General features: G+C 38.7%; 1 protein-coding gene across 1 annotated transcript in view; it reads right to left on the bottom strand.

The window, feature by feature from the left end:
* LOC105483591 (potassium voltage-gated channel subfamily B member 2) overlaps positions 1-24,225 on the bottom strand; it is a 409,729-nt gene that overhangs the window by 359,366 nt on the left and 26,138 nt on the right. The window contains exon 2 of the mRNA XM_011744511.3: positions 19,431-20,102. Within this exon, the coding sequence (XP_011742813.1) occupies positions 19,431-20,009 (579 nt within the window). The 5' untranslated portion in view covers positions 20,010-20,102. The remainder of the gene's footprint in view (positions 1-19,430; positions 20,103-24,225) is intronic.

A 24,225-nucleotide genomic window follows, 5' to 3' on the forward strand; every position in this document is an offset into this window, starting at 1 on the left:
AAGATACTCCTTGAGAAGAGCAACTCCAAGACACATAATTGTCAGACTCACCAAAGTTGAAATGAAGGAAAAAATGTTAAGGCAGCCAGAGAGAAAGGTCGGGTTCCCACAAAGGGAAGCCCATCAGACTAACAGCAGATCTCTTGGCAGAAACTCTACAAGCCAGAAGAGAGTGGGGGCCAATATTCAACATTCTTAAATAAAAGAATTTTCAACCCAGAATTTCATATCCAGCCAAAGTAAGTTTCATCAGTGAAGGAGAAATAAAATCCTTTACAGACAAGCAAATGCTGAGCGATTTTGTCACCACCAGGCCTGCCCTACAAGAGCTCCTGAAGGAAGCACTAAACATGGAAAGGAACAACCGGTATCAGCCATTGCAAAAACATGCCAAAATCTAAAGATCATCGATGCTAGGAAGAAACTGCATCAACTAACGAGCAAAATAACCAGCTAAAATCATAATGACAGGATCAAGTTCACACATAATATTAACCTTAAATGTAAATGGGTTAAACGCTCCAATTAAAAGACACAGGCTGGCAAATTGGATAGTCAAGACCCATCAATTTGCTGTATCCAGGAGACCCATCTCACATGCAGAGACACACATAGGCTCAAAATAAAGGGTTGGAGGAAGATCTACCAAGCAAATGGAAAACAATAAAAGGCAGGGGTTGCAATCCTAGTCTCTGATAAAACACACTTTAAACCAACAAAGATCAAAAGAGACAAAAAAGGCCATTACATAATGGTAAAGGGATCAATTCAACAGGAAGAGCTAACTATCCTAAATATATATGCACCCAATACAGGAGCACCTAGATTCATAAAGCAACTCCTTAGAGACCTACAAAGAGACTTAGACTCCCACACAATAATAATGGGAGAGTTCAACACCCCACTGTCAACACTAGACAGATCAACGAGACAGAAAGTTAACAAGGACATCCAGGAATTGAACTCAACTCTGCGCCAAGCAGACCTAATAGACATCTACAGAACTCTCCACCCCAAATCAACAGAATATACATTCTTCTCAGCACCACAACACACTTATTCCAAAGTTGACCACATAGTTGGAAGTAAAGCACTCCTCAGCAAATGTAAAAAAAAACAGAAATTATAACAAACTGTCTCTCAGACCACAGTGCAATCAAACTAGAACTCAGGATTAAAAAACTCAATTGAAACCACTCAACTACATGGAAACTGAACCACCTGCTCCTGAATGACTACTGGGTACATAATGAAATGAACGCAGAAATAAAGATGCTCTTTGAAACCAATGAGAACAAAGAATCTCTGGGACATATTTAAAGCAGTGTGTAGCGGGAAATTTATAGCACTAAATGCCCACAAGAGAAAGCTGGAGAGATCTAAAATTGACACCCTAACATCACAATTAAAAGAACTAGAGATGCAAGAGCAAACACATTCAAAACCTAGCAGAAGGCAAGAAATAACTAAGATCAGAGCAGAACTGAAGGTGATAGAGACACAAAAATCCCTTCAAAAATCAATGAATCCAGGAGCTGGTTTTTTGAAAAGATCAACAAAATTGATAAACTGCTAGCAAGACTAATAAAGAAGAAAAGAGAGAAGAATCAAATAGACGCAATAAAAAATGATAAAGGGGATATCACCACTGACCCCACAGAAATACAAACTACCATCAGAGAATACTATAAACACCTCTATGCAAATAAACTAGAAAACCTAAAAGAAATGGATAAATTCCTAGACACATACACTCTCCCAACACTAAACCAGGAAGAAATTGAATCCCTGAAGAGACCAATAACAGGCTCTGAAACTGAGGCAATAATTAACAGCATATCAACCAAAAAAAAGTCCAGGACCAAACGGATTCACAGCTGAATTCTACCAGAGGTACAAGGAGGAGGTGGTACCATTCTTTCTGAAACTATTCCAATCAATAGAAAAAGAGGGAATTCTCCATAACTCATTTTATGAGGCCAGCATCATCCTGATACCAAAGCCTGGCAGAGACACAACAAAAAAAGAGAATTTTAGATCAATATCCCTGATGAACATCGATGCAAAAATCCTCAATAAAATACTGGCAAACTGAATCCAGCAGCACATCAAAAAGCTTATCCACCATGATCAAGTGGGCTTCATGCCTGGGATGCAAGGCTGGTTCAACATATGCAAATCAGTAAACATAATCCAGCATATAAACAGAACCAAAGACAAAAACCACATGATTATCTCAATAGATGCAGAAAAGCCCTTTGAGAAAATTCAACAGCCCTTCATGATAAAAACTCTCAATAAATTCGGTATTGATGGAACACCTCTCAAAATAATAAGAGCTATTTATGACAAACTCACAGCCAATATCATACTGAATGCGCAATAACTGGAAGCATTCCCTTTGAAAACTGGCACAAGACAGGGATGCCCTCTCTCACCGCTCCTATTCAACATAGTGTTGGAAGTTCTGGCCAGGGCAATCAGGCAGGAGAAAGAAATAAAGGATATTCAATTAGGAAAAGAGGAAGTCAGATTGTCCCTGTTTGCAGATGACATGATTGTATATTTAGAAAAACCCATCATTTCAACCCAAAATCTCCTTAAGCTGATAAGCAACTTCAGAAAAGTCTCAGGACACAAAATCAATGTGCAAAAGTCACCAGCATTCTTATACAACAATAACAGATGAACAGAGAGCCAAATCACGGTGAACTCCCATTCACAATTGCTTCAAATAGGATAAAATACTTAGGAATCCAGCTTACAAGGGAAGTGAAGGACCTCTTCAAGGAGAACTACAAACCACTGCTCAATGAAATAAAAGAAGACACAAACAAATGGAAGAACATTCCATGCTCACAGATAGGAAGAATCAATATCGTGAAAATGGCCATACTGCCCAAGGTTATTTATAGATTCAATGCCATCCCCATTAAGCTACCAATGACTTTCTTCACAGAATTGGAAAAAACTTCTTTAAAGTTCATATGGAACCAAAAAAGAGCCCGCATTGCCAAGACAGTCCTAAGCCAAAAGAACAAAGCTGGAGGCATCATGCTACCTGACTTCAAACTATACTACAAGGCTACAGTAACCAAAATAGCATGGTACTGGTACCAACACAGAGATATAGACCAATGGAACAGAACAGAGCCCTCAGAAATAATACCACACATCTACAACCATCTGATCTTTGACAAACCTGACAAAAACAAGAAATGGGGAAAGGATTCCCTATTTAATAACTGGTGCTGGGAAAACTGGCTAACCATAAGTAGAAAGCTGAAACTGGATCCCTTCCTTACACCTTATATAAAATTAATTCAAAATGGATTAGAGACTTAAATATTAGACCTAAAACTATAAAAACCCTTGAAGAAAACCTAGGCAACACCATTCAGGACATAGGCATGGGCAAGGACTTCACGTCTAAAACACCAAAAGCAATGGCAACAAAAACCAAAAATGACAAATGGGACCTAATTAAACTGAAGAGCTTCTGCACAGCAAAAGAAACTACCATCAGAGTGAACATGCAACCTACGGAATGGGAGAAAATTTTTGCAATCTACTCATCTGACAAAGGGCTAATATCCAGAACCTACAAGGAACTCAAACAAATTAACAAGAAAAAACCCACAAACAACCCCAGCAAAAAGTGGGTAAAGGATATGAACAGACATTTCTCAAAAGAAGACATTTATGCAGCCAACAGACACATGAAAAAATGCTCAGCATCACTAGCCATCAGAGAAATGCAAATCAAAACCACAATGAGATACCATCTCACACCAGTTAGAATGGCAATCATTAAAAAGTCAGGAAACAACAGGTGCTGGAGAGGATGTGGCGAAATAGGAACACGTTTACACTGTTGGTGGGACAATAAACTAGTTCAACCATTGTGGAAGACAGTGTGGTGATTCCTCAAGGATCTAGAACTAGAAATACCATTTGACCCAGTCATCTCATTACTGGGTATATACCCAAAGGATTATAAATCATGCTGCTATAAAGACACATGCACAAATATGTTTATTGCGGCAATATTCACAATAGCAAAGACTTGGAACCAACCCAAATGTCCATCAATGCCAGACTGGATTAAGAAAATGTGGCACATATACACCATGGAATACTACACAGCCATAAAAAAGGATGAGTTCATGTCCTTTGTAGGGACATGGATGCAGCTGGAAACCATCACTCTCAGCAAACTATCACAAGAACAGAAAACCAAACACCACATGTTCTCACTCATAGGTGGGAATTGAACAGTGAGAACACTTGGACACAGGAAGGGGAACATCACACACTGGGGCCTGTTGGGGGTGGAGGGAATGGGGAGGGATAGCATTAGGAGATAAACCTAATGTAAATAATGAGTTATTGGGTGCAGCACACCAACATGACACATGTATACATATGTAACAAACCTGCATGTTGTGCAGATGTACCCTAGAACTTAAATAATAATAAAAAAGAAAAAAGAAAGAAAAAGGAATACCTAATATTTATATAAATCCTGAACTTAAGAGTTCCCAGAAATTTTTTTTTTTTTTTGGATTACAATGAAAATCAGTTCCCCTAAGCTGATACCATTATTATTCTTTTACCTTTTGTAGTAAAAATAAAGATTCTTGATTTCCTCTTTTCACATTACACCATTAAGAATTTATTTTTCCAAAGCCGGGCATGGTGGCTTATGCCTGTAATACCAGCACTTTGGGAAGCCTACATGGGAGGCTTGCTTGAGGCTGTTTGAGACCAGGTGGCAACATTACAAGACCTCGTCTCTACAAAAAAAAATTATTTTAAAAAGTTAGTTGGGTGTGGTTGTGCTCATCTATAGTCCCAACTACTCAGGAGGCTGAGGCAGGAGAATTGCTGGAGCCCAGGGGTTTGAGGTTACGGCAAGCTCTGATTGCATCACTGCACTGTAGCCTGAGCAAAAGAGCAAGATCTTGTCTCTAAAATCGTACAAGTTTTAAAAAGAACTTATTTGTTTTAGACTATCTTCAAATGCTCACAAAAAGACATTGTTTTGGAGATCTATCTTGTTTCAAACTCTGGACTTATCCACATTTGTGACTTCTCCTGAGTACTAGGATAGCTTTGAGGGACAGCTCCCTGGGTGGCCTTGTACCAACACAGACTCCTCCCTTTCTTGCCTATAGCTCTCTAGAATAACTATAGAATGTGCTGGAAGTGCAACGTCTGAAACAGGGACTGGCCAGAACAGCTAGAGCTCTATTCCAGTCTCCTGTAGAAACGGGATGCCTTTCAAAGCTTTAGTTTCTTAAAGCCCAGAACAGGATGCCTTCTGTTGTCCCTCAGCTGCAGTGCAAGTAGGGCACATGCAGACAAGATTCCATCTGCCCTGGGCAGCTTTCCTGAGCCTTGGGGGATGAAGCTTGCCCTGACTTCCGGGTTTCTATTGTCCCTTGCTCCCTATCTGTAAGTAATAAATCTGCTTCATGTAACTTATATGTGGGGGTGTTCTGTCTCATTCGACTCAGACGATTTGGTAACCAGTGCACTTGAACCTGCTTCACAAACCCCACTTGGGGCCCAGGTCCTGTAAAGGGTGGATGGTTGAACCTAAATAAGTGATCCATCCATCTGCCATCAGTGGTAGAAGGGCTGCCTATCCCCTAGGGGTCAGATCAAGCTCTCCTCCACACAAAGGCTACATTTTACCTGTGACAATAGTTCCCAGAGCCTACAGTTCAGATAACCAAATGAGCAACCCTTGCAAAGCAAAGCAAAGCATCTGCAAACCTGCCTGTCAGCAGCACCTGATTCCTTTCTTTGCATAAACCCTGTGGCATACAGAGCAGCCTACACTGCTATTTTAGATGGAGAGTTTATACAATGTAAAAATGTAAAACCCACATCTGTGGTTCTCAGCCAATATCGAAAACGTACAACCATTTAAAATCAGGAAGACATTCGGCTTTCTTAAACTGTTGAAAACAAACCCAGCATTACTCAGGTCTACTCGTGAGAATCAGATACCCAACCTCTATCTATGCTATTTAGTCTTCACAGAGAAATAGGAATACTGTGAAACATTTAGTTTTGCTGTTATTCCTGCCCTTCGGTGCCATTCGGAGGCACAGTCAGTGTTCTTTATGTGTCAGGAGCTATGCTAGGTATCAGTAATTGAAGATAAGAAACATGGTCGGATTCTTCAAATGCTGCAACCTAGCTGAGCAGTTGAACACAGCACAGTCAAAATCATGAGATTACAAAGATGAAGAGAGAACTAGGGGAATACAGGTGAGAGAGAGAATCAGACAGACCTCACAGGAGCGTGACATATGAGCTGAGACAGAAAGAAGAACAGAGAAGGAAGTAGTGGTGGCCATAGGGGTATGACTGTGCCAGTTGCGTGCAGGTGTGGCTGCAGCTGGTATATGAGGCACATTTGTGCAAACTAGAAAAAAATGATGTCCCTTCTGGATGGATATAGCCATGTGGAAACACTCTGTTGAGTTCAGTGAACAACCTGTCTAGGAATGGTTGGTAATCTGCAACACCTGGGGCACTGTGTTTGAGAAGTGGTAAGGCATGTGGTAATATAAGAGGGTTGTGAGGCATCTTAAATGCAATGCTAAGGAGTTCGGACTAGACTGCAGGCAGTGGGGAATCATTGCAGTTTTTAATTCAGGAGTGGCCCACAAGAAAGACATATCTTAATTCTGTTGGCTAAATGGAGAATGGATTAGGATTGAGGGGGGAGGCCAGGAATGAAATGAAAATGTCCAGTTCATGACTTACAACAATAGTCCAAGCATGAGTTGATCGAGGTCTAGATCACAGCAGTACATCCAGTGGTCCTAACTCAGTAGAAAAAGAATAGGATAAGTAAAGGTAAAAGAGCTTGCAATAGGGACAAAGTGTAGATTTAGTGGGAAATGGAAGGGGGCTCCATGGTTGCAAATAGTAATCAAGATCCCAAAGACAGACTAGTTTTATCCATATGCTAACAGAGTTCAAAATGTGAAACATCTAGGGTGGAATTTATGATTCACTGTTGTCCTATGGGATAGCAAGTGGGTAGGGTATAAGATGATTTTAAGTGATAAACCAAAGCCTTCAGTGAATATCAAGAAGTGATGAGAATATTGGACAATGATGGGAAAGGAATGAAAAATACAACTAGTAATACAACTGTGGGAAAGCCAGGCTGTGGCTAGATTGGGTATGAATATCAAATATGGCATTAGTGTGGGACACTCGACACACATTTGATATTTCTGGGTTTCAACTCTCTAATCTCTGTAACACAATTAATGATGTGTTCTCATAGGATTGATATAAAGTAGTGGTTGGCAAACTATGGCCTGTGGGCTAAATTCACCTGCTGTCAAGCTGTATAGGAATCCAGCTACTTCCATTGGTTTCCATAGTGCCCATGGTTGCTTTCTCACCACAACAGCAGAGCTGAATAGTTGCAACAGAAACCTTATGGCCCACAGAGCAGAAAACAGTGACTCTGTGACCCTTTACAGAAAAAGTTGTAGAGACAACACCAAAAATCACCAAGCTCAGTGTATGGCACATAGCAGACACTCAATATAAATATAAATTTCTCCCCTCCTGCTGTTTTGAGAAAGTCATATTAATCACTGAGGGGACATGAGAAAGTACTTTTCACTTCATGACCCTGGCCTGCAGGGAACAAGTTCCTTTTCTTCCCCAGGTTGGGAAGGAAGCAGTATTGTTAGAAAAGAACTGGTCTCAGAATAAGAAGATATAGTAAGGGTTGCAAGAACACTCTGATGATACTAGGAAGTTGTATCCATACCTCACAGAGGACTTTGAAAACAGAAGCTAATACAGCCTTGTGAAAAGCATCTGTTACTGTATTAGGTATCAATTAACAGTCTCTTTCCCCAGAGTTAAATTTCTGCTCAAAACAGAAGGCTCTGGGGATAGTGACGCTATTATGAGAAAGCGGAAAGTAAAACCAGCTTAACTTGCACAGCCCGAGTTCATGGATTAAGGGAGGGCAGACGGTGGGTGAAGCAGCAGCTTCTCTCAAAGGGAGAGGAAAATTATTATGTAGATGCTGATTTTAAAGAGTTGATGAGAGAAAATTCTACCTTGTCTCAGCCTCCAATGCTTTAGGATAAAGAAAAACACACACCTCCTTTATAGGTTAAAATCCAAACGAAATTCATTTGGAGGGTGAGCTAGCTTCTTCCATTCAGACTCTTACAATATTCAATTTTGTGAAAATTTAAGTAGACATCAACTCATGAAAAGATTTACAACCAGATGAAAAAGAAATGTGAAGTCTGATTGGAGCCAAAGAAATTCAATAGAAAATCAATAGCTGTTCAGTAAAGTATAACCCAAACAGTCCTAGGTGAGGAAGGCTCTCAAGGGGCTCAGTGTGGCTCTGAGCAGAGCAGGCAGTGGGACAGGAGCTAAGAAGCAGGTATGTAGAAATTAACAGAACCTCCTCAGGCAGAGATAAAATAATGGCTGAAGGAAGAAAGGCATTTCCTTATTTGGGCCGTGTTGCAATGAAAATGACTGGATATTTTCCAAATTCCCATTGGTGGCAATATGGTGCCTTAGAGAACCTCTTCTGCACAGAAAGTACACCATGAGGCCACGCCACCACAGCCAGGTCAGATAAACAGCAAAGGCCTGTCATCTGATCTTCAGGCTCACTTATTTTTAAATGTATGCATCAAAGTGCAACAGGGGAGAAAAGCTCATCAAAGCTTTGGCATTTGCCGAATAACCAAGACGGGTAAACAAAGAATCCAAAACAGTTTTTTTCAATTATAATATTTATTTCTTTAAGCTCATAAATACACTTGATATATTGTTAAAATCTGCCTATCAAAACGGTTTACTGCCTTAAAGTTTCCTCAGGCTAATCTGTATATAAAACTATTTTTAAAAGGTGTATGTGACTAGCACTTGGTAAATATTCCATGTAATTTAAAATATTTATAATGGCTCATAAGCTAGAGTCTGAAAAATAAAGACCAGGACTTAAAGCAGATTTTTTTTGCTTTGAATTTTAATATTACTCATAATGCAATAACTTTACTTATATAACACAATAATTTTCACACCTGCAGAAGAATATTTCTTCTTTTAAGAAATATAGTAAAGCGTGTCAGCTTTTTTATATAGCAAATATGAATGGCAAATTCATGTTATCCTAGACTCTGGCCTACTATTTCATATTTTCACTGCATACATAGTTCATTCCATCTGTAGTATGGCAAATTATCACCTTTCAGAAAATAAGATTACCTACTAATGTTTTTCTGCCTGTAAGCTAAAACATGCTCTGAAACAGAACAGGTTGCTCACCTCAAGGATATTATGTAGGGTCTCTGCTAGTTTCCCAAAGTGAAAGAAAATTGTCATTGTATTAATGAAATACATCTAATTTATCACAGCATGAATCTGTTGTTGTTCTTCATAGTGTCATTGATTTATTTTTTAATTCAACCAAATCCTGAATAAAACTACATGCTCTGACATGAATGCACAAGTTAGATAGTCCTATATAAAATGTTGCCAGAAACAAATGCAATTCTAAGATTCAAACTAAAATCTGAGTGTTTTACAAAATCTATATTTGAAGAATCCATTTGGTTGAGAACTTAGATGACATCAGATAGGACAACTGCCCTTCAATATTCCAATTTGAGCTCTAGATAGTATATTGATTAAAGCTAAAACGATGACTTGAAGGCCAGGATTCTTCCTCTCCTGTGCAAATATCCTGAGGTTGGCTGCAGTGACAGATGCTGCAACCAAGCAAACTCATCTGGAGCTGCACCGGGTTGACTTGGCTGTCCTTGGCACTGCTGTGGCATAGGCTTGAAGTAGCTATTTAAAGTGGCATTCAACACTTGTGGTTGCATCATGAGTGACTCAATGAGAGAGAAGTTAAAGCATGAAATCTAGGGTGTCAATGACCTCTAGCGTCCTGAAACAAAATCTTGGGACACTAATAAAAATATTTCTTCCTTCTATTCTTGGACCTTTAGAGCGCTTCCTATGAATTTTCATGCCCTATCAGGTTATCACAAAAGTTTGTATTCTGAATGGGCTGACTGTCTTATGTGGATGACAAAGTTGCATCTACTCTAAATTGCCAAATACATGCTGAAGTTCATTGCTTTTTCTGCAGGTGGGTTCTTTATAATAGAACATACTCTAATGGAGAGGTGGTAGTATGTAAGAGTAACATCTCTCTCTCTCTCTCTCTCTCTCTCTCTCTCTCTCTGTCTCTCTCTCTCTCTCTCTCACACACACACACACACACACACACACATACACACACACACAGGCACATACAATAGACTTTGTCTGGGTACCACTCAGTGAGGGCTGCTGCTACCGGCTTCAGCCACCCTAGACACAGAAACTTGACGACAAACATCAGTTGGGTTCAGGTACCTGTCCTTAGTAATATCCAGAGGAATTCCTTTACTTAAAACTTTCTAAAGACATTAAAGGAAATGATTTAAGTGTAAAAATACACTCATTTTATGCATTAGTTAAGGAGTTAACTTAAACCTAGATATATACACAGCCTATAAATAAATACTATATAGGTGGAAAGTCTGGTATAATTCTGATGTTAGTTCCTAGTATCTCCTGGAAAAACTTTAGAGAGATAAAAGCAAATGTCTTCCTCTTCTATTTTTCTATTTCCTGCCTCTGTGCCAGTTACTACATGTCTCTGTTCCTCATTCATCCATAAGTAGCTGTTTTATTCTAGGTTCATTATGTTTGTGTTAAGCCTGACATAGCAATTGCAGAGAAGTCTCAGTCTCTTCAAGTCCTTCAACGTTCTGCTTATAAACTCTAAAGTGATCATCAACTACAGTCCAGGAGACACTGGGAAAGGAGGTTAAGAACTGGATGTTGCTGACAGATACAGTAAGTGCAGCTTGCCTCCAATGCCCACATACTATGTGGAACAGCTTGCTGGTGTGGCATGGGGTCACCTTCATCTTTCTCTGTCCTCCTGCAGAGGGAGGAAGGATTTTAATGACCAAACAGGCTGTTAATGGGCAAAAATAATTCCCAAGCTTACTGCTATCTTAAAAAGCTTCTACCACCTCTTAGAATACCCAGATAGAATATTTTTAATAAGGGATGTGTCCTGAGAGCTTTATAAATCTCTACTATGCCACATAATCTCCCCTATAAATATAGTAACATTTTTATTATTATTATTTTTTTTTTTTTTTGAGACGGAGTCTGGCTCTGTCGCCCAGGCTGGAGTGCAGTGGCCGGATCTCAGCTCACTGCAAGCTCCGCCCCCCGGGTTTACGCCATTCTCCTGCCTCAGCCTCCCGAGTAGCTGGGACTACAGGCGCCCGCCGCCTCGCCCGGCTAGTTTTTTTGTATTTTTTTAGTAGAGACGGGGTTTCACCGTGTTCGCCAGGATGGTCTCGATCTCCTGACCTCGTGATCCGCCCGTCTCGGCCTCCCAAAGTGCTGGGATTACAGGCTTGAGCCACCGCGCCCGGCCAAATACATTTAACGAGAGCTAGTGCAAATAACAATGAGGAGAAAGAAACAAATTGAGTAGAGTGGACAGCGTTGGGTGACCAGCTAAGCTCGCTCCCTCTCAAAGTCACTAGCTCCTACACACCAAGCTCACGTTATACATAATGCAGATTTATGCCTCAGGGCATTACAGATTACCGAATGCCATGGAACTCTGGGGTTATTCTCAAATAGAATCAAACCACCAATGCTAACTCAATGCTCGAAACAAAAATAACTATTGTAATCTATGGTTATTTCATGAATTGTATTTTAGCAGCTGTTTTGTTTTTTCCTTTAGAACCATGTTTTGATCACAATTTTTTTTCAAATAAACTTTGTTAATTATGATAAAGGAAAACACCTTCCTTTATCCAAATGATCAATTCAAATGGGTATACAGACAGAGTCTCTAAGTTAGGAATGGCTCTTACTTGGGGTCAGTTAAAACGTCAGGTAGCGCCAGAAAGGCAAGTTTTAAAAATTATGAACATATTTTGTTTATGAATTTCAAACTCTAAAAAATTATAAGATTGTCATTTGTTAATTAAATAATTTGAAACATTTTGTGGAAAACAAAGCATTCTCTAGAGTTACTGTGATGATTTAAAACACGTTTCTTCTAGTTCTGTTTTTTGCTCTGAATTATTTTAAATTTTATTTGAATAATTAGTGTATGTATTTCTAGTGGACTGCCTTTTTTGTGGAACAAACTGGAAATGTAGAGGAATTAAAATTAATAAAGTGCCCAAAGCTGTTTAGTTTTCATGATTCAATTTATGCAATATTTAGCATTCAATAAAATATTCAATATTTTATATGTGATATGTAATATTCAATAAAACTGACTAATTCAACACTCCTTAACAAATAATCCTATAGGATCTCTGGGAAGAGAATATTTTGTTTTATATTATATGCCAAATATTTCTATAAAATATAAAAGTGGCTAAGAAAAAGGAAAATATCGGTGACATTCAATATAGCGTCTTCTCATGTTTAGTCCCAGTATAACTAACTGCTGTATCTATGCCATATCACAATCACAATGCTAATCAATAGTATGACTATTAGTATATCAATATATACTATATATATCGATGTATCAATTCTCATAAGATTCTCTGCAACATGCTGGGGTGGGGGTGGGGGGAAGCTAAATTATTGTAACAATATAAATAAACATGGATAAGACAATAACCAACCATCTCCTTGAGGAATCAAAGCAATTTCACGTACTTATCAGATGGACTTTCAGATTGAAGTTCCACTAGAGAACATAAATGCTTAAAAGTAAACAATGCAGGGTGGCTACCTGAAGTCAAGGTATATGCCCCATGGGAAATTTCTTATAAACTCTTAGCATTTGGAAAGTATTTGTTTTTCTTCTTCCTTTTAATGATAGATAAAGCTCAGATAAGAAGACTTAATCAAAAACAGTATTCAAATCCTTCTAGAGTATTCCAAAGTGGACAGTGTTAAATATTGCAACCTTCCTTCATAATATTTACGCTTACCTAAAAGAGTAGATCATTTATTTTACAAACTTCCTCACATGAAATAAAGAAAACAAACTTGCTAATAATCAAAGCAGTGTATATAAATTTTCAAGGCCAGAATATTTAAATACTGCTGATGTACTCTATTTTGTGATAACACTAAGTAATATAGAAAGAACTCATTTTTTAACACTGAAAATAATAATTACTGTATTTATTGAGGTTTAAAAAATAAAGCTTGAAAAGAATCTGATGTCTTTTAATATTAATGAAAACTAATGATTTTTCTAAAGAGATGGAAAAACTGCTTGGATATTAAGACTAGACCTCTTCAGATGCAACCAAGAAGCAAAGAGGAATCCAAAAGTGCATGATTCTTGGGTAATTTACTTTTTCAAAAATATTCACTTGCAAGGTGATGACTTAGTTCATTGTGCAAACTGGGACACTTTGAAGAGTAAAAAGAAATGCTATTAATAATTAGACATGGACAAAAGGTATTAGCCAAGACTATCTCCATAAAAGCAGAACATATGGCACCCTAGGTTACAATGGGATGTGGGGGTGTGAGCTTTTTATGACTTCTTCTTCTTCTTTTCTTGCCCTTCTCTGCCATGACCAAACGTGGCCAACCGAACAGTGGTGAGTTCTCAGGGCAGCCTTTCCGGGAAAGCAGAGAAGCGTGGATCTAGAAATAGGATGGCTACAGCTAAAAAACATAATATTTGAGACATTTAAACCAAAACCCAATGGTGTTTTCTATCTTATCTGTTTTATTTTCTTATGCTTTGTTTCTTTCAGGTTTATGACCTGTTAGTCTTCATGGATGATACACTTTATGAAAGGGAAAAGCAAATCTTCAAGCTAAACCTCTGCAGATTGGCCAAGTTCTTTTAAACTCTATCATCTGTTAACATCTCTGAACTCTCATGCTATGTTATTGGAAGAACACAAACAGCTTAATCTGTACAGATGGGATGCAGAGAGGAAAGGGGAAGAAAGGAAAATGGTAAACCACCAATAAAGAAACAGTGTGACTGGCATAATAATTAGCCCACTGCAGATAAGAATGAGAGTACTGCTCAGTACAAAGAGGTGCCTCAATGCAGAGGAGAGCACTGCACGGTACACAGAGGGGCCTCAATATAGATGGGTTTCTGTGTTGTTCACACTGCATCACTTCATGTTTTTGGCTCATTTTTGGTTTTAAAGCCTATTGTTATATTTTCTTACCACTAAGATGGCCATCAGAAAACTAAACAAAATGTTACACAGCCCAAGTTGTTCACTTGGCTGGATCTACTTACAAGCATAACATGTGTAAGTTCTGTTCTTGAACTGAAAGAAAATCATTTATGATTCTGTTCCAATGCCTTCCTTCATTTTTCATTCAAAGCATTAGAATAACTGATCCGTACACTATAAATAGAATGAGAATGTTATGTATTCTTTCTCCCTTGATAAGTACACAGTAGTTTTTGTTTTATTTTGATTTATTTTCTTTTTACTATTTCTGTGGCTTGAAAGGCCTACACTCTAATTTAGTTGGAATAGGGAGATAGTTCTCAAGGAGTTATCAACAGGGCAACCAAACAGGTACCAGTATCTAAGAAACTCATAATTTGGACTCCTGGCTCTGTGGAGAGCTGAATTTCCAAGCACAGACTGCCCATCTGCCACCACCAGCTCCCGACTTGATCCAAGGATGGCTATGGTGTCCTGGCCCTTCAGGTGCCGTGCTGCACCGTGCCAACAACAATGGACCTGTGGATGTATGCAGGGAATAAGATGCAGGCAAGAAACACGGTCATCTCCTTCCCTCCGTTCCACGCATTTTCAGGGAGAGAAAACTGGTGCTAGTGAGGAGGAATAAAAAAACTTACATAGTACCATCATTTGTGGCCCTCTGAACTCCATTTTTCAGTTTAACTTACTTTTTCTCTGTAGGGGGCTATTGATGAAAAAAAGTGGAGAAATATTTCTCTAATCAATCATTCCCCACTTTTCTTAAACTAAAATAAAGCCAATTCCTGAGGGGCACAAGACATGTATGCGTGTGTGTGTGTGTGTGTGTGTGTGTGTGTGTGTGAGAGAGAGAGAGAGAGAGGGAGTGAGTGAGTGAGAGAGAGAGTAGAAGGGGGAAGAGCAGTGGGGGAAAGGGAGGGAGGAAGTGGTGGCTATGCATAAATGAGGAAACTTAGGAGTGGAAAGCAGGTCCTAAACAATGCCCCCACTTGACCTGTATGCTGCCCCGAAAAAGCTGCTGTATGCTCTCACTGTTTGGTTCAGACGAATAGAAAAGTGTTTCCGCAGATTTCGCCTCCTGCTGTTCTTATCCAATAAGGGCTGCTTACGTTCTAGCTTCCTGACCTGACACCTGAGATCAGCCTGTTGTCTGGCACTGCCCAGTACACACATCCACTTATGCTCTTAGAGGGAGTCTTCCCTCAGAGGACTCAGCCATGAGCCCAGATTCCTGGATTTGCCGGAAACCCAGATGATTTCCTTTGTTCTTGACCTTCTTAAGACATCCAAAGTGAGGGCCCTGTGTGGTACTGATGAGTCTAGTTTCTTTCAGATCTCAGGTGGGCTGTGCTACTTCCTGATTGTTGTTTCATCCCAAAGGCTGAGAATATTGCCTGCCACAAGACCCATTTCTCAAACATGCTTTTAAACACCTTTTAGACTGACGTCACTATAAGCAATATTTACAGGGAAATAGCTACTGCAGTTTACTTGGGAAGAAGCCAAGGAAAAGAGAGAAAAATGTTTCCAGTCCAGAGACTGACTAAATTGCCATGACCTGGAAGAGGTACAGGATCAAGTTGAATTCCAATTTTTGCCCAAGAAGCTGGCAGCAAGTTGAGCCCTTTTCTTCCCCTTGCACAATCCTATGAAAGGCACACTAAAGTCAGCAATTCCTGTCATAGTAACCCAGGGAGTAGTTCCAGTCATGCCCTGGGCCCATTCAGCTGAGCCACACACTCACAAACCACCTCAAATTAAACTGTGTACATTATTTCTGTATGAGGGCATGTACAGTTACCAACATACACTGACAAGAGTCAAAAAAGACAGAGTCCATCATACAGATATAAACCTGTGTCCCATTACCAAGTCACACCGTATCCCAGAGAACTAAGAAATGAGTATTTCTATTCTCCCTGTCATTATGTTTTGAATAGCATGATTATATTTCACAGTTTTATATATGTGTGCAAAAATGTTAATTTGTTAAATGTAATATTTCAGATATACCACATTGTTAAACCCCGTTTTGGCTTTTTTTCAGGTATTAATACACCAGAACATCCAAGTAAGAGAAGTGGCTCCTTATGTGACACCAGGGAACATGTTCCAAACGAGTTGACTTCTTATTGTCAGAGAAATACCCAAAGACAAAAATAGTAGATCAATTGATCTTGTAATAATTTTTTATATCATAGGGGATGCATATAGCATGGGCTGAACAATTATTGCTTAACTGATTATTGAGTATTTATTTCATATCAAAGAATAGATATTTTAGCCTGTTATGCAACACCTGATAGAGAGGGTCAAATTTTTCCTTCCATACTAGGGATTTGGCAAATAATCTTATAGTTTTTATACTTTCTTCATTACAGGAATCTATTAAGTTATAAAAAACTGAAAGAGAAAAACACACAAATATTTTAATGATATGAAATCCCAGTTAAAGAGAAGAGAATATTTTAAGGACATTTTTAAATTCTGGAAAGAATGGAGTGTCTAAGTACCTACTTTCATGTGTGTGGCACACATACAGCATATGTTCAACTAAATTATCATACTGAATAAGCAAAAAACTGGAAAGGCAAGGTCCACAGATATACTGCTTTAAAGCTACCTTACCTCCTAAGTGAGGACGAACACGAAGGTTCCCAGCATTCCTACACAAGGGCTTCACAATATAGGAAAGAGCCTGATGTACCCACAAAAAAGTAAATAGTGAGGGCTAGAATATCACCCTACTGCAGCTGTAATATTACTACTTTTTCTTAAGTTGTGAAAATACTATCCACACATACCTGCATTACCACTCCCCTCACCAAGAATTACTCCAGAAAGAAAAAAAAAAAAAGAAACAAGTTATAGGACTCGAGAAGAGTACAGGAAAAGGTAGTGGTTTATATAAGACATTACACAGAGCCATTTTTAAAAGGCTCTAAACCTCAGACAAACGAACAATAATTTTACTAAACTACTATGTAATCAAATGTAAATAATTTCCATAATATTTCACTATTCAAACAGAGAGGAAAATGTAGACATATAAACAAACATAAATCCTGTATGGAAATTTAGTAAAGAATCAACTTATAGTGAAGATTGACTTAGCTTGATTAACAATGTGGAAACAAATTTACCATTTATAACTGCATAAAATTTTCCAAAACCAATGTCTTTGGCTGCTGGGTAGAGTTTGTAGGTCGATTTCTTGTCTATTCATACAGACACAATTTGAAGCAAATTTAAATAATATGTTGGATGCATATGTAAAGGTCTATTGTAATGAGCCGTGGTCATAGTTACCTTCTTAGAGATTAAGAAACGGCTATTTCTTCTAAAATTTACAGATTAAATGAACTACCTTGTGTAGGAAATCAGGTTATTGACCTTATTCTATCCTTGTGAGAAATTCTTTGGGAAAATATACATATATCTTAAATTTTTTCTGTAACAGTACTTAACTTTAGATATAGGTTAATAATGTCATTATGAACAAATAAACTTCAGTAACCTTTCAAATTGTCTTTGACTTAATTGCTTTATTTTTATATAGTTGGCTAACTTTCTCTGGAACTTTTGATGGAACAATGATTTATTCCTTAGTTGCCTAAAGGCTTGAAAAAAACTCATTTAACACCCACAATACTCACTTAACTCCAGAATCTGTCTCATTCATTTCCAAAATTCACTCTATATTTTTAGTAGTAACTCAAGTATGTACCTAAACACTTGATATTGGAAAGAGCAGTAGCCTTTCTCAATCAAAACCCACAAATGTGGCACATTTACTTTTTTCTTACAAGTTAAGTGAAAGGAAACAACTTATCCAAAACTACAAAAAAACCTAAAGTCTTCCATTTGCCACAAAATAAGCATTTCTTTGTTATAGACAACAGATATCATTTTATTTCACGTAGGTGCATGTCCTGGCTGGAAAGTAAAATGCCTTTAGAAGTCAACCAGAAAGAAAACCAAACAAAAAGCAGTTTTACGATCATCTGCATTAGCTGATTATTTACATTATTTATGTGCTATAGATTATCATGTAGAATCTTAATTTCCAGTCAAAAATCTCATATGGTCTATTACAAATTCTGAAATCATTACCGTTTACAAGAGAGAATATATTAGAAAAAACAGTAAATAATCAAAAGAATCCATGTGATGACACACTCTTCCCTTCTCCATTCCGTACTCCATTTTCATCCATTATGCACAAAATGTCAATACTATACTCCTGCAGCTAAAGATGGCTTTTTGAATTTTTACTTATCATTCATACTGCAATACAGAACTAAATATATGGAGTGGAAATTGGTTTGGGCTAACCTTGAAAGCTCTAGATAAAATTAGACAAACAGAATCACACAGTTGAATTACATACTGGAATTAGTGACAAAAAATTTACTATGAGATTTAGATATATGCAGTCACAATGGGAAAATATGAATTTGCCTTCATTTTAAGCAAATACTTTATGAACTCAGACATGGTAATACCTCAATTGTAAAAAAAAAAAAAAATCAACAACAGTCAGAAACATGCACTGTTAAAGGAGGCCTCACAAGGTGGGTACGTGGATGCATTCTGGACATTGACTCATTTTTTACACAGCTTAGTAAAACAGTCCCTTCCTCATGTGTGTGGTGCCTGCCCTCTGAGCTACCTGGGGCCATGCTCTCGTCTCTTTCCTTGAACCTCTACAGAGCCAGGCTAAGAGGTACCTCCTCTCCTTCCAGTGACAGTACCTTACCTTTGTTTAAGATGGAGATCAGGCCCTCATCTTCCACAAGACTCAGTGCCTGATGAGTCTGAGCTAGTGCTTTCTCCTCAACCTCCAAGTCACCAACATGACACAGCGCCAGGAAAACGAGGACTCTCTTTCATCCTCTGTTGCCCATGCCCCTTTCTACAGACAATAATTATTATTTATGAAAGGGTAATGCCACTTTTTGACATTAACCAGAATGAATTACTATATTGGACTAAATAAGATTTTGGAAAGGAGTTTTTCACTGTCTGTGTAGCCATGCTTTGTTCTGTGTTACTAAAACAGTAAAAAAAGTTATACTCTCTTGCATGTAGGTAGCATCTTTTCTGACCATACACAGGCAAGCAATACCATGGGTTTCATACCTTTGCAGCCACTGATGAGTTAGGTTTCTCCAGCAAGTCCCACAGTTTCTTCCTTTTATCAGGGCAGCAGGTATTATCAAACTCTTCTCCTTCTCGCTCTCGCATAGTCTCTGCCTCTCGCCTCAGTTCTTCGTTCATTTGTTCTTTTTTTTGATGATATCTGGCCTGGCAGCAGGACTCTAAGTAGATCTCATCAATCCCCCAGTAATCAAGTTCTTGGCCAAAAGAAAGTGCACACATTTCTTCCATCATATGGAGTTTCCCTGTCCGGTAGAAATTTAAAATGGAAGTGAAGGCTCCTGGATGCCGATCAAAGAAATACTCGTTCTCGTTCAGATTATAGTCATCGCACACTTCCAGGAGGCTCTCGTGTGTGTTGCAGTCTCGAAGCTTCCCCAGGCGCGTCCTGGGCAGCCTGTCCAGCGTTCTCCACAGGACTTCGTGGTTGAGGCCCCCCACGTTGATTTTAACTCTCCTGGAGCATGTTTTGCTCCGGATAATGTCCACAGGCTCTGGAGGAAGAGAAAGTGTCGACCTTGAAGTCTTCCTGTTTAAGCCCGGGGGAGCCTTTTCTGCCATTTTGAACTGGACAAAGCTGCAGAGCCAGGATCCTTAAAAAATGAGGTCAACTGAAGCAATATCCTTCTGGGGCAGGCATTTCCACTGACAAAGCTGGAAGAAAGCAACAATCACTTGGTAACTTGCATTTTCCTAGAGTATTTCCTGTTCTATGGGATCATTCTGTTGTTACAACCAGAAGGTACAATATTAATGACTGAATACAACCAGAAGGTACAATATTAACGACTAGATAGTTTTGGAGATACACATCTTTCCTTTAGGATATAGGAAAGGGGGGAAAAGACAACACAATGTACTACACAGAAGAGGCTGTGTATTCAATGATATATACCTATAGGCGGGCAACTCCCAAACATGTCATGAGAGACCTCTTTTTCAAGCTGCAGACTAAAATATCCATGTGCTTGATCAACTCTTTTTTTTGAGACAGGGTCTCTCTCTGTGACCCAGGCTGGAGTGCAGTGGCACCATCACAGCTCATTGCAGCCTTGATCTCCTGGACTCAGATGATCCTCCCACCTCAGCCTCCCAGGTACCTGGGAAATGCCACCACACCTGGCTAATTCTTGTATTTTTTGTAGAGACGGGGTTTCTCCATGTTGCCCAGGCTGGTCTTGAACTCCAGGGTGCAAGCAATCCACCTGCCTCAGTGTTCCAAAGTACTAGGATTACAGGGTGAGCCACTGCACCTTGCCCTGATGAACTCCTTCTAGATAAACCACAGACATCTTAAGCTAAACTGACCAAGGTGCCAATCTCCTCAACCAGTTCCTGATCATTCTCCATCTCAGATTTATGGCCTTCCCCATCCCATACCCAGTCACCCTCACTAAAACCCTGTGAAGTCCCGATCCGTCCGTCCACATCCAAATAAGCACCAAGTCTTACCAATTATACCTCCTAACCATTGCTTAACGCCTCCAACACTGTTACGAAGGTTCCCATTACCACAATGCTGGTTTGAATCCTCAGCATCACTTGCCTAGACTTCTTTTCCTTTCTTTCTTTTTTTTAAACAGAGTCTCATTCTGTAGCCCAGGCTGGAGTGCAGTGGCACAATCTCAGCTCACTGCAACTTCTGCCTCGCGGGCTCAAGTGATCCTCTCACCTCAGCTTTCCAAGTAGCCGAGACTACAGGCTTGCACCACCATGCCAGGCTAATTTTTTTTTTTTTTTTTTTTTTTTTTTTTTTTTTTTTTTTAGAGACAGGGTCTCACTATATTTCCCAGGCTGGTCTGAAATTCCCAAGCTTAAGCAATCGGCCAGCCTTGCCTACACTTCTAATACAGCCTTAAATTGGATCCCAAACTCGAGTCTTGTCCACCTAAAAACCATTTTCCACATAGCTATTAGAATGCTCTGCTAAGACACAAATTTGACCTTGCCACTCACATGCTTTAAATCCTGCAAAATGTCATCATTATTGGAATTTTATTTTTGAAGTCCTACCAGCACTTTAAAGCCTAGTTAGTCCTAGTAGGTCCAGCCTCCTCTCCACCTTCACTTTTCATCTTTCCCTCATCACTATATTCCAGCAACCCCAGACTGCACACAACATTCCCTTTCAAGCTCCTGGCCTTTCCATATTGTGTTCTGGAAACATCTTTCTTGTTTCCTTCTGACTAACCAGTACTTGCTTTTCAAGACTCAGCTCAAACCTCACCTCCTCCAGAAAGCTCTCCATAATATTCCCGCTGTGGGATCATGAAACTTCCACCATACCATTGCAATATACCTTTCCCATAGTATGCTGGGAACTCCTGAGGACAAAGACCATCTTTTCTATTATTATGTTCCTATCACCAAGCACAGTGCTTATACAGTGTAGGAGTTTAATAAATATTAAACAGTTAATCCATTCCATAATTATTTTCCACAAGAGAGCTGACCAAAGTAATCTATGTGGCCAGAAGATGCAAACATGGAGTTGTTGGGATCACTTATTTAAAATGCATCTGTGTTTATATGTTATGTATATATAATATACATCAGAACGTTTGTGGGTGTTGTGTGTGTGCGTGTGTGTGTGTATGTGTGTGTATTCTTCTGCTTCACGGCTCTTTTCTCCTGTGTACTAATTCTTTAAAGTATTACTGCTCTTGTAGTCCCTCTTATTGATCTGTTATTCTGATCTGTAGCAGCAAGCATCTTCTTAGTTATCTTCCCCTATAATGTTTTTGCAGAAAATCATAGAGCTTCAAGCAATTCATCCAGAATACCACCTTTAATATAAAACATCATGTTTCACACAGTAAACAGCTTATACTAAAGGGAAAAACTATTAGATTTAAGAGGTCCTTATAATTAGAACTCTCTTTTAAGATACACACCAATTTCTGCATGCCCCTGGCTTCTCCATCCTGCAAGTTAAATTTATTTCTCCATCTGGAGGCCAAAGATCCTCTTGAATGAATACAAGACAACGTAATGAAAAATGTAGATGGACTATATAAGAATTATTTCAAATGTGGCCAATAAATATACTTGCAGCAGGAGTTTTTTCAACTACAGAGTTACAGGAATATTTTCAGCATACACACACACACACACACACACACACACACTTTCATCACACATGACAAAAATGCTTATATTTACAAAAATAAGAATATCTATAATGACTGAGTAAGCAACTTAAATTCTCTGGGCTTGAATTTTCTAATTTACAAAATAAAGACAATGGTATCTATTTCATGCACAGTATTATGATGATTAGATGAGATTGTTTATGTGAAATGCTCACTACAAGGAGGTATATCTGAATAGAATAAGAATATTCATATTTCTTCCTAAAGTTTGGTTTCCAAGCACTGAAAGAAAACTAAGATTAAAGCTATATTAGTTTCTATTAGATAAAGTCTAGCTTTTAAATTTTCTCTTTACATATATGTTCTGTCTTTCCCATTGAATTATAAGTAAAGTCCTGGGATTGTGGGTCCAAACTTTTCTCTACTGAGCACTGAACCTACACGTAACAGGCACCTCATAGCATCTGTCTTTGGTGCCACTGATGTTCATGTTCTAATTTTATATTCAGGTGATGATGAACCACATATATGTTAAAAATTGAGCAACACTATCAGAATCAGGCAAAAACAGCTGAAAATATTAGAGATGGGGCAATTCTAGTGATTCATCTGAATATGGAGTCTCCACTAAACAACTTAGTTGTAGGTACACTGACATCTCAACAATCAATCATCGAATTGTCCACATAAATAACAAACTGTGAGCTGATGCAGTTTGAATTTGAATACAAATACAAATAAAATAAATGTACTTTTCTTGAACACCACCATGTCTTATGCTAATATGAAGATAAATCATTTTTGAACTGATTATAATATCAGATAAGAGGTTTTCCAGGAAGAGAATTAACTCCAGAATGACACAAATATGTCATTTGTTTGTGGTGAAGGGCATGGTGGGCCTTGCAATTTTGAAGAAGTCATTAAAAAAGGAAATGCTATATCATAGTCACTGGTAGATCACTATTTGTCTTAAATAATTTCACGTGCATTGTGTATAGTGAATTTTCCTTTTTGTAGGGTGTATGTCTCAAGTGAAGAGAGGTCATAAGACTTAAATTTCAAAACATCTTCTTCACTGATCAAGAACTTTCTATTATAAGAAATCCAGTGTTGATTACAAGTCCCGCAAAAAAAGACACACTGAAATTCAATGCCCTTTCTTGATAGCAGGGATAGAGAAACTAAGGGTGAGAAAACGGCCTGTTGATTTGATTTTCTTAAGATTTAAAGATGACCTGCTCTCATTATTGTTATCATGGTTAAAAGATTTTTTATTCTCTCTGGGCAGAATGTTCTGCTTGTTACCTGATAAAGAGCGCAGGCTCAAAGGCATAAGTTCCTGAGCAGTTGAAGAGCTGTGAATAGTGTTCCAAAAGTTAATCAAGCCTTCAGAATAAGCCTATAATAAATGCAAGCTGCAGAGCATAAGCCCTGATCAACAGTGCCTTTGAAACTCACTGAACCTTTCTGCTTGCTTGCTTGCCTTTCTCCCTTCTATTTCTTCTTCTGTGGGTTTCTCTCTTACTTTCCCCCATGTCTGTTATGCCACATGCTACCTATCTTTCTTCCTTTGCTTTCCCTCCTTTCCTGTCCTGATCCCTAGATCTTTCCATCCTCACAGCCCCTTAAACAAGCACAAAACCAAACTATATTTTTTCAGACTTATACATACTTCATTAAGT

Source organism: Macaca nemestrina, chromosome 8, assembly GCF_043159975.1.
Source record: "Macaca nemestrina isolate mMacNem1 chromosome 8, mMacNem.hap1, whole genome shotgun sequence".
Taxonomy (NCBI): Eukaryota; Metazoa; Chordata; class Mammalia; order Primates; family Cercopithecidae; genus Macaca; species Macaca nemestrina.